Source organism: Caloenas nicobarica, chromosome Z (genome assembly GCF_036013445.1).
Source record: "Caloenas nicobarica isolate bCalNic1 chromosome Z, bCalNic1.hap1, whole genome shotgun sequence".
NCBI classification, from domain to species: Eukaryota; Metazoa; Chordata; class Aves; order Columbiformes; family Columbidae; genus Caloenas; species Caloenas nicobarica.
Window position 1 is genome coordinate 26,765,018 of NC_088284.1, and position 15,099 is coordinate 26,780,116.

At 43.6% G+C, this 15,099-nt stretch overlaps 1 protein-coding gene across 4 annotated transcripts; it reads left to right on the forward strand.

Moving 5' to 3' along the window:
- Positions 1 to 1,617: 1,617 nt before the first annotated feature.
- Positions 1,618 to 9,422, forward strand: SETD9 (SET domain containing 9). Of its 4 annotated transcripts, none has more exons than XR_010607899.1 (6): positions 1,618 to 1,742; positions 2,473 to 2,837; positions 4,589 to 4,712; positions 5,811 to 5,926; positions 6,159 to 6,328; positions 7,132 to 7,220. XR_010607899.1 is itself a non-coding variant. In XM_065657301.1 (6 exons), the coding sequence occupies exons 1-6, from the start codon at positions 1,657 to 1,659 to the stop codon at positions 9,367 to 9,369; spliced, it is 885 nt and encodes a 294-aa protein (XP_065513373.1). In that variant the 5' UTR covers positions 1,618 to 1,656; the 3' UTR covers positions 9,370 to 9,422. The 4 variants fall into 4 exon arrangements, 2 of the variants coding, with proteins under 2 accessions (XP_065513373.1, XP_065513374.1); XR_010607898.1 differs by having other exon boundaries at positions 6,159 to 6,333; positions 7,132 to 7,201; XM_065657301.1 differs by lacking the exon at positions 6,159 to 6,328 and adding an exon at positions 9,282 to 9,422 and having other exon boundaries at positions 7,132 to 7,237.
- Positions 9,423 to 15,099: the final 5,677 nt, after the last annotated feature.

Here is a 15,099-nt window from a genome sequence, read left to right on the forward strand (position 1 = left end):
CAAACACTAGCTCTGCATGATTATTTTTTGGTTTCCTGAGAAAGATATATGCTGTCCTGTCTCATTTTCCCAATAACTTTTGGTTTAATTGGCAGATTTTAACTAAAATTGCAGAGAAGGAGCAGCATCCAAAGAAAAAAGTTTTACTGAAGCAGGTGCCCAAGCAGAGAAAGGAGAACAGTGGGGAAGGAGATAAAATTACCCTTGTCTTGGTATGTCTGACTGAGTGATTTGTAAAGAATTATTTGGGAGCCTTTAATTTTTGAAGATCAATTGCTGAGCGATTGTTCACTAATTGTTGTTTTTTACAAACCATGGTAGAATGTGGCACCAAAAGAGCCTATACCCCTCACCCCACATGCACTCAAGTCGTACATGCTCACCATTTGTAATATATCCCTCCCCTGGCTTGTTCGGTTTGCTCTAAGCGCTGCAAACTGAGCGGGCTGCATCTTTCAAGCTTCAGTCACTTAGGATGATGTACAGCACAACTCGCGTCTCCTTGTCACCAGGGCCAAGCACTAGTCAGAACTGTGGACAGAAATGTAACAGGTGTCAGCTCAGGGGCCATTCCTTTGATGAGGTGGATCATCCCAGGCACTAACAGTCTTCAGCCCTGGGAGAGGCTGGCACAGGATAATTTTGGAAAGGTGATCTAACAGCGCTGGGATTGCTTCTCGATGGAGAATCGTCAGGGAGATAGAGTTCAACTGCTGCTTCTAGATAATTTTTTTAATCTCCTTCTAGTATCAGATCTTGCCATTTTAGACTGTTTAATAGACACAGAAGAGACATGCAACATTATTTAGAGAGATGCGTGTGTATGTACATATATGTAGTCACCAATGGGACACGAGTTTTCCGGTGCCTGCAGCTCTCCCTTTTTTCTTGCAAACAGGCCGTGCCTTTACCCTGCCTGTGACTAACCAGCTCTTCACGTGCTGTCAGACGCTGAAGAACGAGAAGTCCCAGCTCCCCTTCAGCCCGATTTCATTGATGAACATGATCTCCTGTTGCTTGCAAGCTGCCTCCTCTCCCCAGCTGTGCAAAGCTGCTCCCTGCCCAGCTGCAGGTCGTGCAGCACTGGTCTGTCTGTCTGTCCGTCTGTGTTTCCCCAGAGGACAAGATGTCACCTCAGGCACCTGCTGAGCCTGGGGAAGGCCCCTCAGGGCAGTCAGTTCGGGGGGCTGACATGTGCTTTGGTTTATTTTGTTTTAATATACATACGCTTTTCCTACGACAACTTTTACCGATGACCATTGTAATTTTAAAAATCCATTTTTAAAAAACTAGGAAAATACGTTGGAAAAATTGGGTGGCAATTATGGCTTCATGCGTGTGAAGCGCACAGCAGTGACTTAGGAACACAAATAATGTACATTTTTCAGGCGACGTTTAACCTCACGGGTGGGGTGAGGAGCCGCTTGCTCCCGCACCGCCCGCAGCCGGGCCCCGAACCGCTGTCTCCGTCAGCAGCCGGAACCCGAGCCCAGCCGGCCCTCGGCGCCCCGGGCTCTGCTCGCCCCTCCCACTGGCCAATGGCAGCTCCGTACGCAAATACGGCCGCGCGTCCGGAGCGGGGATTGGCTGGGCCGGTGGCGCGGGCGCCGCTTGAGAGGAGGCGGCGGTGAGGAAGGGGCCCGGGCGGCCGCCGCCATGTTGGGCGCCTTGCGGCGGCGGTGGGACGCGTACAAGTACCGCTTCGTGCCCTGGCTGGCCCTCAACCTCCGCCGCAAGCGCAGGTGAGGCGGAGGGGCCCGCCCTGGGTGGGCAGCGGCGAGGCCGCCCGGGAGAGGTCCGCCGCACCGCCCTTTCTGCCCTCCGGCGGAGTGAGGCGTCGGCAGCCGGTGCCGCCTGACGGGTTTCTCGCAGGGTTTCCCGGCCGGGAGCAGCTGCTGGCGGGGGGCGAGAGCTCCTCTCCAGGGCCGCGGCCCCGTCTCGGCAGGGGCTGGCTGGGGGTTGTGGCGGGGAGGGGGTTCGGCCTCGTGTGTCACTTCGTTGGTGGAAAACTCAAATACCTTGGTACTTTGAAGTGGTGTGTAGCGTTAAAACTAGATAGATAGGCTTGTCTGTGTTTGTTTGCTTTTTGTAAGGTGCCTTTGGTCTTTTTAAAGGTAAAAGTAGTGCTTGAATTTAAATACGACGTTGTAAGTAGCATAAATTTACATCTCCCTAGTCTGCATAGTATTTGTGCTCACCTCTTTGAAAGTGTAATGAACTATATATTTTTTATAAACTTCGATAATCCCATATATTTGACTTTTAATATGTTTGTTGCCAAGAGCTCAGTGGGGTTTAACCTACTTGCCTTGATGTAAATGCACCAGGTAATGGTTTTATAGTAAGACAGGTATGAAAGAACATTTTAGAGTTTGTTTGAAACATCAGTGCATATAACTTGCTGTTGTAAAATGTCTCTTCTGTATTTTATTTAGGAAAAATGTAATCTTAATTTTTTTTTTCCCTTTACAGGACCCTCCGATATGTTCCCGAAAGTTCCCAAGACAAAATTATCTCTGATGAAGATGTCTTTGAAACACTACTGAAAATATTTAAAGCCCTGTTCATAAATGACTTCAGTAGACAAGCACACATTTTGGCCTTACTTCCAGACATCAGATGTAAATATCTGGAATTACTGACTGTTGAGCAGAAGAGATCAAAAGTAAATTCACATCATCATCAGAGTCAGCATGTGTTTAGTCCAGAGGAAGTTCTGTTTAATACACTAGGGTTCAGTGTCACTCGAGACCGAAGTTCCCTGGTGTCTGCTGGAACTGGAGTTTTTGTTACCAAAGGTTTTGTACCAAAAGGGACAGTTGTATCTATGTATCCTGGTAATGAAATGTTCTTTTTTTTTTTTTTCCTGATCAAGTTAGATGTGATTTCTAACCCTCTAATTATAGAATACCAAAGTTTTACACTAATTTTGATTTCATGAGGTTTATTTCTGTCATTTCTTCACAAAATCACAAGTTACGGTGAATCGGGATATTTATGTGTAAACCGACTACTGTACTTTTGGAAATGAGCAAAGCTATATTGGTGGGGTAATTTTATTTCTATATAAAAAAAACTTTCAGTACTCAAAAATCTGAGTTTTCAGCTGCTAAAAAACTTGTTCCAGATTCTTTAAACACAGATGGATGTGAGCAATTTCAAGCAGATGAACAATACAGTTCAGTTCTTTGGGGTTTCTGTTTGGATTAGGATCTGAAAAGTAGGGTTTTGAGATCTCCACACAGGTCAGCGGACAAGACTATGAACTTTTTCAGAGCGCAAAAGTACAAACTGGAGAATGAAAATAAGCCACTTGTTTAGCAGAACTCTCTTCCGTAAAGAATGTGTGGAAAATCAACCCTTCCCTGTTCCTCCACATTTCTTGGAACTGTATTTGCTTATTTCTTGAAAATATTTGTAATTCTGTTAGTATGGCCAAGCTAGGACAGTGCTGCTGAAATGCTTTGGGTTTGTTTCTGTTTCATCTGTCCCCAGAATCATCCTCTGAACGTGGCCTCTAGTTTACAGGCCCAGCATTGCAGGATCAGGCCCAGCGATGGGGCAGTGGAGCATGTTTTGCCATGCCAAAGCAGGAGTGCCTGGCTGTTACCATTGACTGGTGAATGGAGTAATTGTCAAGTGACAATCACGGAGAAAGAGCCTTGCAGCTCTCTTCAGATACTAAATGTGAGGGTAGGCTTGTTGAGAGTCTCTTCTGGCAGCTCATCTAGGAAAACAAGAGGAGGAGCTGTTGAAATGACTTCCTTTTTCAAGGATACAAAGACAACCACAGGGCTGGTAGCTGCAGAGAGTAGGTCATTGTTCTCCTGCCTACTTGGCACTGAGAGCAGCCTGTCAGTGGGGCCTTCACCTGCCTCCTCATGAGATTGCAATGAAGGATTTCTGCAGAGGGTTGCCAAAGGTCTAGTGGGTGTGAGGGATGCAGGACTGCAATGTCATAAAAAATTGCAAGCCAGTCAGTCTGCTGTCACTTTTCTGTGCTTGGAACACAGGGTTGATTAGATCCCGCCTTGATTTAAATCCTTGTCAGGTTTGGGAAACAGCCTGCTGGAATGATTCGTCTGTTCTTGGCTTGGCACTTTCTCTCACTGTATCAAGCAAAACCTTTGATCAGAGTGGTGAAGTGCTTGTTTCAGGTTCCTTGTTGACTCTGTGTGGTTTTCAAAGTGTCCTGACACAGTAGTAACAAGACAGATTTCCTGGACAAACATCACTTGGCATTTTCCTCTCTGAAGCAGGTCACTTGGCTGTGATGCTTTATCTCCCTCTCACATGGATACTGAACACATGCCTTCTCTAATTATTTCCTTCAATGGCTCATATCTTTGGAATATCTCAGCTTATGTAGATTTTTTTTTACATCACACAAAGATGTGTCTAAAAGCTTGTAGGTTTACAATCTAAAAGCTTGTAGGTTTACAAGTGTTAATGACATTAACTGAGAGAAGAGCTCTCTGCTATTCTCGTTGTCTTCTTTGAGTTTCCATGTGGAGGGAACTGAATGATATCATAAGCTTGTTCTGACAGTTAACTGACTTCTGAAATAATCATATTTGTCTTGCAACAGGTACAGTATACAGAAAGCATGAGCCCATCTTTTTCCAGTCCCTTGGCAATCCCTTTATTTTTAGGTGCATAGACGGCATCCTTATTGATGGAAATGATAAAGGACTATCAAGGTCAGTGTACAGGTAAGCAGTCAAAAGAAACGGGAGTGTCACTCAACTAATTTAAAATGGTGGTACTAATAGTCTCAGTTCCCTGTTGTCTTACCCTAAATTGAGTTTTATTTGAATATTATTCACCTATGTGTATGTCATAATGCAAACAATACAAGGATAAGAGCTGCTGGATGTGATCTGTTATATACTTGTGTCTTAATCTGTAACACCAATGAGATGCATTTTGATGTACAGAGGCTGTTTCCTGGACTTGCTAATACAAAAAGGGTGAATCTGGTAACTCTGGTTCTGGTCTACAGATGAGCAGCACTTTAGGAGAAGGTAGCAGTAACCCTAATAATAATAATAACAGCAATAATAATTGTTAATAGCTGGAGTTAGAAGGTTCCTGTAAGGATCACCAAGTCCAACTCCCTGTTCCTTGCAAGACTACCCAAAACTAAACCATATGACCAAGACCATCATCTAGACACTCCTTCAACTCTGACAGGCTTGGTGCTGTGACCACTTCCCTGGAAGGCTGTTCTAGTGACTGACCAGCCCCTAAGTGAAGAACATTTTCCTAATGTCCAGTCTGAACTTATTCTGACACAAGTAGCCTGGACTGGTTTAGCTTATATTGAAATATAATTTTTAGCAAATTGTGTTTAAATATGACATGGAAATAAAATAAGCAAAATTATCTAAATACCTAATTTGAGTGTTAGTACATACTAATAGCAGATTTTAATTCCGGGAGTGAATTTGAAGCTGATAGGTTTGTGACGATTGTAATGAGCCTTCATATCTTTAGAGCTGAACAAGATGTGTTGCTACTTCTGTAATGGTAAACTTTGATGTTCATTTCTGGAACTGTACATGGTGGTTTTGTGCAGTTTTACCACCAGAGTCTGAAAAACACCACACTCTAGTGGGAAGTTTAAATGTAAAGTATCACCAAGGTGTTGGTCTGCACACCTCACCCCGCCCCAGTGTTGTCATGTCTCCCAGGTGAGTTGGACAGCTGTAACTTTACCCAGGAACTGTGGCCATTTCTACAGGAGGAAGTACAGATAACCTGTCAAGTGAAAGAGCTGCGATTCATGGTAACGCCGTCCCTCATTTCAGGTCTTGCAGCAGGAGAGATCAACTTGGCCCATTTCAAATGAGTGATGAGAGTTGGCTCACAGCTGCCCTGCAAAACCCACTGGCGGTGGGTCAGTACGTCAACAACTGCTCGCATGGTAAGTTCCAGGTAAATTTTCAGGCTTGAGTTTGTCTTAATGGATATAACTTATTTTGGAGGTGACACAGAGAATCAGAAAGTGAACTTGGGGGACAATAATGCTGTTTAAAACAAGATAAGCACTTAGGGGATTAAGAGTTTCTGAGACCTTTTGTGACAGCTGGGTGCAAAAATCCTTCAGCATTGCAACACTTCAAATGTTCTTGTGCTTTTCTCACTGACTTCTGCAGATTCCTCAGTCTGCCTCCTGTTATGTAGAATGAAAGGCGTACATCCCAAAATGTGAGATGGTGGGGAAGGATATCTAGCAGAGGACCTGAGGCAGTATACAGAGTTGCAGATCAAGTTCCCCAGTATGGTTCCAGCAGTCTTCATGAGAAAACCATACACACAGTGACATGTACAGTAAGATTCTATCACTGCTCAGTTTGGACTGTAGTACTTTGACTTCCATAGGTTTATGTGCAAAATCTACAAAACCGTTGGTATGATATAGCTGTTGGACACGAAGAGGGGAAAGATTTATTTATTTAGTGCGTATTCATCTTAAGTTTTGGGGGAATAAAGAACTCATGGGAATGGTGGTGAGATACAGAAAGCTCAGTTGCTACCATACCTAACCACTAAGTGGCTTTCAGAGCTTCTATTACACTAGAGACACCCAGCATCCAAGTAGCATCCAGAAAGGTTGCTGAGTAGCAAACTAGGTATTGACAAGCACAGAAACAAACTGTTTCTTCCAGGTCTAATGTCCCTGTAAAGAAAATTCAGTTCTTCCTGCTAAACAGATGGTGATTTCCTCCCTGGCTGTATTTATGACATATTTTGCCACCAGAAAATTTTTTTTCTTTTTTTCTTTTTTTTTTTTAATGGGAAGGCTAGTGTCATGTATTAACAGCAGTTAGCAATGCTGTAATCTACCCTTGGCACTGTGCAAGTTGTTGTTCCCCTTCATATACATGTTGATAATCAAGCCATCCTGTTTCATGCAATAAGGATGAATTAAAGTTGGTTGTGTATCTTGTGTGTAAATTCAAAGTAAGACTTCAGAGGAGTGTAGTAGCTTCTAACAGGCATGGCTTTCAGGCGTGATGAAACATCTGGTACTTTTGTAGCAGTACATTTGATATTTTTACAAATTTCTAAACCAAATCTAAAATTCTCTCAGTATTATAGAGACTTTTTTTTCCCCTTTATTTCTAGATACAGCAGCCAATGTGTGTTATCAGGAGTTTGATGTGCCGGGCTGTTTTCCAGTAGAACTGAAGCAGTATCTTCCAAACATCGTCTACAGCCATGACATAGAGAGGTTAGCAGCAACTCAAAGAGCTCATAGATTTGTATGATACAAAGCATACTGTATACATTAAAAAACCAAACATACTTGAAGAATAATATCATTCCATATGAAGATGAGTTACACAAAAGTGTGCATCTATATGAAAGAGGTAACTCTTTGAATAGACAAATTTTACATGATTTACATGCCTATGTCTTTTTGTTCCTTTTTCCACATCTTCACAGGTGAGATCAGCATAGCTCTGAAGATGCAGTTTTACAAACAATGGTTAGACTGTAGTTTACTTCTTCTGAATCCCATGAAGCACTAGTTGTGTTTTGCTTGTATTACAGTACTCAGGTTTTCCAGTATGTATTTCAAAGGTAGTTTGTAACCCTTAACCAATCAAAGCCCTTCCAAGGTAGTTGAGATTTAGGCTTCTTACTCTTCTGTTTCCCATGTCTTCTGCTTACGTGAGGAATAAGCAGGTGAATTTGCAAAGAGAAACCTAACATTAATTTGTATTGAGACAAATGAAGTACTATGGCAGCATAAAGGCACATGACTTTTAGTTACATTACGCAATTACAACATCCTCATTATGCCCTGAAAATCCACCTCTTACAGAAATTAAAACACTTACAAAACTTTCTCAGATTTTTGTTTGGAAATGTGTGAAAAGTGACAATCAAATGAATATGGACAAGGAGCAATATGGACAACAAGGACAGACAATATGTCTGGAAGTGAGTGTCCTGTACTGAGGTATAGTCAAGCTGTTAGAAAGTAAGTTGTAATGTTGGTCCTGAATTTAACACACTGAAGAAGTTGCGTTTCTGATCCAGGTGCTACCTTCAGGAGCCAAATAATCCTATTTGTCTAGGGGATGTGTAAGGATTTTAGAGCAGCTCATCTTGATTTCTAATGTAATTCTGGAACTATTTTAAAACTCTGAGATTTGATTGGAGAAAGTTATGGTGCATATTGGAAAAGCAGATTTTCTGCTTAAACTTAGACTTTGTTGAGGCAAGGTTAAAGACACACTTGTAATCTGCAGATAAATAAATAAATGCTAATAAAAGAAGAGGCAAGACTGAACTTTAGGGAAGCCTGGATAGCATATTTGAAGTGTGAAAGTGCAGTAAGCAGAGCTAAGCTATGGGACTGTTTCAGGAAGGGGGAATTTTGCTTTCTTCCTTGGAGTCTGTCCAAGAAAATACAGTTTTTCAGTCATAAGTTTTGCCAGGGTACATCTACTAGACAGAAGATCCCAGATCTGCTTCTAGCTGCTTTTTTGGTGTTTATAGTGCTAACAGCATAGGTAGTCTGGCTACTAAATCTTTTTCTATCTTGTAAAAAACTTCTTACTACTTTCTAATCTTTTTTTTATTTATTTATTTCAAAATGGCCTCATGCTACATTTCTTAGTAGTGAGGACTGTTTGGGTTGATGCTGTTCTTCACTTTCCCGTTCATCAGCATCAGAAGAATATGCTCTTCTTCCTACAAGAGATACTTGAGCTTTAGGGCGTTGTCATTTACTCAAAGGAAATTTAGGGGGGTGAGTTCTTAAATATCTCTGTAAGAAAGCTGTTTGCTAGCCACTGATTTCAGCTTGGGGTTTGTGGGAGGATTCGTTCATCAACAAACATTCCAGCAGGCCTCTTGCTGCAGTTCAGAGCTGTCTGAAAGTGGGTTTAGCCAATAGCACCTGTGGGTAGGCATCTCTAGAGGAGTGATTTCTGCTCCACAAACTTTGCTGTAGCTTCTCCTCCTGTCTGTATAAGTGTCTTTTTCTCTGTCTTGACTAATTCTTTTCATTTCTGAATAATTGCATGAGTGGAAACGTTATTTTCATACCTACATAGGCTGTGTTTTTTGGTAACTATATTGGGTTTGCTTGTAGTTGCTATCTGTAGTTCAGTGTTGGTTTTCTAGTCTCCCTTGCCTGCATTATGCGTATTACATAATCTAGATAGAGCTATTGTTTAGCACCTTGCCATGAAGAATTTTAAAAGTTGAAAGAGAAATGCAATTTTTCACTTCCACATGTTTTGTTTTTCCTTCTTTTACAGCCACCTGAGGTGTGTAGTGCTTGTCACTCTCAGAGACATCAAGCAAGGAGAAGAACTTTTTTCGAATTATTATACTATTGTCAACTGAATTAACAGATTCAAGACTGAAAAATCTTGTGTTATTAAAACACTGTGTGTACATCAAGCTTCATGAGCATTTTTACATAATAGAGGACTGCAGCTTTCCTATTTAGAAAGCAAGCTGGAGGCTAGTATTTCCCTGAAAATACTACACATTTGATGCAGGGGTGAAGATTTAACTGTTTACATCGTTAGGTTCTCAGCTGTCTACTGTTGTAGACATACAATAGCTCATAAAATAAAATGCAAAGTTCTGGACGTGTCATTTATTCTTCTAGTTTGCACAGTTGTCTGTAGCTGTGGCTCAGTTTTAATATTTTGCCTTTTCAGTTCTCATGGACCCTGTAAGAATGACTTCCCTCTCATGAACTATTCCTCAGGTGATCCTCATAGTTGCTAGGTCTTATTCTGGTTTTACTGGAGTTGGTCGCTTTGATATCTGCTTGCTTTTAGAGAGTATTTCAGTGTAGCCAGTTGTCCAAATCTTTCATGAAGCGTTTTGGAGCAGAGTTAATGTCTGTTTTGGGTGTGCCTGCATGGTGCACTGCCACCAAGAGGCCGCCCTGAGCCACTTGTTTCAGCTGTGCCTGGCTTGGAGTAGGAGGAAAGACGATCTGGATCTCGAAGCCCCGTCCAATCCTAGTTTCAGTGGTTCAGTGAAAGTTTCCTGGCATGTGGCAACTTTCATAGCTTTTATTCTCAAAGAGAGAGAACTTAATATTGTAGCATAGCTGGAGGAAATTATGCCAGCTGAGTGTGCTCTCTATTTTTTTTAACTAGTTACTGGCATAAACAGAGCCAGCCATTCCCACATTAATTCCTTCTGCTGTCTGAAAACTGCCTTCAGAAAGTAAACGAGAGACAGCTTGTCAGTGTTTGGGTCTGGGTAAACAGCTTGGGAAAGAAAAATGCCAGTATTTATTGCAGAAGTCCAAGCAACCCTCCTGATGAATTTGTGCTTGGCATAATGGTGTACTCTAAGGAATCTGGTAGTGTTGGGGCAGCCAGGGTGTTGTCCTGCTTAGCTGCAGAAGTTTCTAGTCCCCTTTTCAGAATGCAGAGCTTTTCGGTGTGTGTGTTACTTCGTCACCTTCCAAGCCTGAACCTTGCCTTTCATATTAATCTGAATCCTTCTCAGCCAGAGAGGGCTGGCTTTTTCAGGACGATTTAAATAGAGCTATGAGATGGTGGCATGTGGCTGAGCACAAGTTGTATGAATATGCTGGGCACAACTTCCAGTGACAGTCCCTGTGCCTTCACTGTGTGGTAACAGATCAGAGCAGGTGGTCATCTCCAGTCTGCTGAAGAGGATGCTCGTCCTCCATCCTTCCGAAGATCCTTCTGAGCTGGTCCTTCTCCCCATCTCCACCTGGGAAGAGGTTACTGGACATCTCTTATTCTGAAGAGGAGGCTGACTGTCAGGGCACCTGCAGTGTTGCTCAGCTCAGCAGGTCAGGTTTTATGGTCAGTGGGCAATACTGGTCTCAGCACATCAGGGAAGGCAGGTGCTGTTCATGTTCTCCAGGCTGAGATGCTGTCATGCGAGAGCGTAGATTACTTCGGTTGTCTCATTATACATGTTAATACTTTTTAAATGACCAGATTTGAAAGCGTATTCCTGTCTGACAGCTATGGAACTGAGGTTTACGGCGCATTTTGTTGAGAGTCGTTTTACTTCACGGCACTTGTGGCCTCCTGGATGTGAATGTTGCACGGTAGTGGAGGATTATTTCAGTGCTGGCGTGCAGGCTGCCTGTCACAGGGTGTATGGGACGGGCAGCTCCTCACTGAAATAAATACTGAAACCTGTCAGCCTGTTTCAGGGACTGCTCGTGCACCAGGGAAAGGAAGACATCACCTGCAACTGGTAGCAGCAAGTGATTTCTGTTGGTTGGTGGCTGTAGAAAGACAAAAAGCAGCAGGAGGCGGTGCAGTCAGGTGGTACTTCTGAGTAAGAAGCAGAACGACATGGGGACTGAGCAGGAGGAAGGAAAATCGAAGAGTAGAAATAATCATCTGGTAAAGTGCTGCAGCCTGTGAAAGGGCTTCAGGTATATCAGACTGTTCCTTGTCTTTAGGTTCCTGTCACTTCTTTGTAAGTGAAAGTCCTAATTCCCTGTCTGCCCGTTCACCACCACCAAACCGACATCACCAGTGCCTGAGAGGAGGATGCATTGTGACAGCATTTCAGGTGTAATGTGCAGTCTGACAGTAACCCAGTATAACACTCTATGCAATCTATTTTTTGTTTGTTAATAAATTATTTGTCACACTATGTACAATCTCTCTCTTGTAAGATGATGTGCCTGAGTAATTTTCATTGGAATTTCCTGAAAACAGGAACTTACTTGGCTAACTCTGCCTCTGTATGGCTGTATACTTAGTGGTAGAAGAAGGAAAGGAAAATCAAAATTTAAGGTAGTTTCAATTACTGGTAGGTGAGATCTGCAAAGTCCTTCTCCCAGATGGAGACCCATAGTCCACAGGTGTGAAAATACTGCGCTAATCGAAGAGAAAACGTGTGTGTTTAAATCGTCTGCCAGCAGTGATGCGCGGGGCTGGGGTGCTCACTGAGGACCAGTGACGGTTCCGGGCCCGGCTGGGGGGAGCTGGCAGCGCTGTGCCGGGTACCGGTAACTGCCGAGGTGCTGGTACCGCAGCCCTGTGGTGGCTGCTCCCTGGCAGTGCTCCCGCAGCATCAGGGCCGTGTCCCCAAACCCGCCCTGCCCGAAGGCCGGCAGGCTGGGGGTGGGCAAGAGGCCGGGAGGGGGCACAGCCAGGAGAGCTGTCGCAGGCTGACCAAGGAGATGTTCCATATCGCACAATGTCACGCTCAGCAATGAAAGCTATGAGAAAGGGGTGTTTGTTATTATGGCGTTTGTCTTCCCGACCAGCCACTGCATAGGCCCTGCTTCCTAGGCAGGGGCTAGACACCACCTGCTTGGTAGGGAGTGGAGAATAAATATTTTTGTTTCCTTTGCTTCCACATGCAGCCTTTGCTTTTCCTTTATTAGAGTGCCTTTATCTCAACCCATGAGTTCTTTTTCATCTTATTTTCTCCCCAGCAAAATGGAAGGGCTCACCACTGCACTGAGGGTTTTAGGCTTGTTTTTCCTGGATTTGTCTGAACTCCTTACCCCTGTGGTAGTTGTCCTGGTTGTCCTGGCACTGCGGGTGGGGGAGTCCCCTGATAGCAGGCACGAGCCAGCGTGCCAGCTTGAGGGGGGCTGAAAGGCTGGGGAGCTCGGCAGGTTGGGCTGAATCCATGTGCCTCCTCAGCAGGAGCAGGAGGATGGAGCCCTTGTCCCTACAGTATTGATTTGGAAATGCCGAGAGCTGGCTGCTGCTGTTCAGATGGTAAATTCAGATTTTGGAATGAATTAGATTGCATCAAGAGACAACTAGCTGGTCTCAGCAGGCTTTCCTGAAGAAAATTGGTCTGACAGGCTCTGACGCTTGGCTTGGTTGGTCAACAGGCAAAGCTAGCGGTAACAGTTGACCGTAATTATCTTGGAGGCTACGGTGTTAATGGGAATCTGTTGATTCTGGTTAGCAGGAAAACAGAGCTGCTTGGAAGATCATGATGAGCTAAGAAACTTTGCAGAGGGGTGCTGCCGACTCCCAGCTGGCCCACAGCAGGAAGGATGGAAAATGGGTTTGTCAGGCACTAAAAAAAAATATGATCTGTTTAACTACTGAAGGATATGTATACGTGTGTATATGTGTTCAGATATATGTGTTTGTGTGTGTGTATATATATTCGCACATATACACAGGAGTGTTTCTGTACAAGTACACATATATCTAAGCGGGACTGGTGTAGAGGGTTACAATTCCCCAGGCAACTCACATGGCACTCTGTACTGGTTAAACTGAAATTGAGTTAATATTCTTCATGCAATTATAAATTTTTCTTATTTTTTTTGCAGCTAGCACTATCAGTTGGATTTAGTTTGAGAATAAAATAACACCCTGGGACAGAATTAATGCTTCTCTTCAAGTGACTTTCTAGTGGTTTTGAGTTGGAATGGTGACAATGTAAGAACTTACTGTTATCTTTGCTGCTGTCTGGGAGACCGAGGTCTTTCTGGGCTCTATCTGCAGGTGCGAGGCAGCAAGGAAGGGGGACATGGATGTGACAGACCTGGACTGACATCCCGGCCGATCAGTGACAATATTCCGTGCCATTAGCATTATGCTTTGTATTTAATGGGAGTCAGGGTTTCCAGCTGGTGCTGCTCCGTTTTGTTTGGGTTTGGTTCAGGAATTCCTTTAGGCCAGCCTTAAGCTGTTCTGCCCTTTTACACTTGGCCTCTGGGCCTTTTCTGCCGTTTTGGTCATTTCTATTACCTGAGAATAGGCTGTTCAGGACCAGAGTGTTCTCTCTTCCCAGGACTGGCTGCTCGGTACAGATGGAGTTTGTGAGGAATTGCATTGCTTATCACTTATATTTTATTCTCACTTTATATATATATTAGTAGTAGATTAGTATTATTTTGTTATTTTATTAAACTATTTTTATCTCCATCCACAGTTTCTCCCTTTTCAATGCTCACGCCTAGTCGGGAGTGGGACGGGGGAGTGAGCTAGCAGCTGTCGTGGTTTGGATTGCTAGCTGGGGCTAAATTGTGACACACTGTGACAGGAGGAGAGCGGGAAAGGTGTACGTGTGTGTAAAGGCTGCTGCTCACCCCCCACACCTTGCTCTCAAGCTCTCAGAGCCACCATCCTTTCCTGATACAGCTCGGCAGACCCTGCCGTGAGCAGGGCATGAAAGCAGCCAGAGACCACGTTTCTGCTGAGCCGTCCTGTATGGGAGGGCCAAGATTTGCTGGGAGATGTAAATTACTTTTCCCTACAGAGAAATCCAAGAACTAGTAAAAAGTCTTTTAGCAAACGGATTGCTGGGGTTTATGCTTCTAGTCTTTGCAGTCTTGCATTTCGTGGACAAAACAAGGACTTAGGCACCAAATAGCCAAAGCACTGTAAGGACTTCAGGGGCTGCTCATCTTTTTAGTGGCAGAAGTGGATGTGGCCCGAGATTAATGGAAATGTACGTAGTTAGTAACTACTGGGCTGGGGGAAAAGCTTTGCATTCTACATACATATACTCGTTTAAGGTTCCAGCATCACAAGGCTACCAATTAGTTACATTAAAACAAGAAAAAACAAGATGGGGCCGTCACTATGATTTGTTCTAACACTGATCTTTATGCTGAACAACTAGAAAAGGTGAGGTGTGGCTTGTCACCAGAGAGTTTTGAACAGGTATTTTATTTTGCATGTTGTATCAGCCACCATTACACCTGCCTCTCCATCAGGGGAAGCAAAGTTCATTACACTACTGGGAAAATTACAACTTTTGCTGTTCAGAAGTTTATCAGCTTGTACTCCTCCTAGTTTATTAAAAAATAATAATTTATTTACCTGATGCTTTCTTGTACCAGCCACTGCAAAAACAAGCACGCTGGGCGTAGGAAAGCACAACACTAATTCTGGCCTTTGGCAGAATCGGTATGTACATCTTAAAAGTGCTTTTCAGTGTCCAGGACTAGTGTTCATTCTCTTGCTGGGAAGCAAATTCAAGACAAAAAGCATTTCAAATAGCTTAAGCATTAAGGCCTAAGCCAAGTAGAACTTTTGTATTCACACCTGGAACCTGGCTTGACATGGATTTAAGGATTTGGACAAGTTTTCTTACATCAGAGGAGTGTGTGCCCCACAGCTTACCGCATAG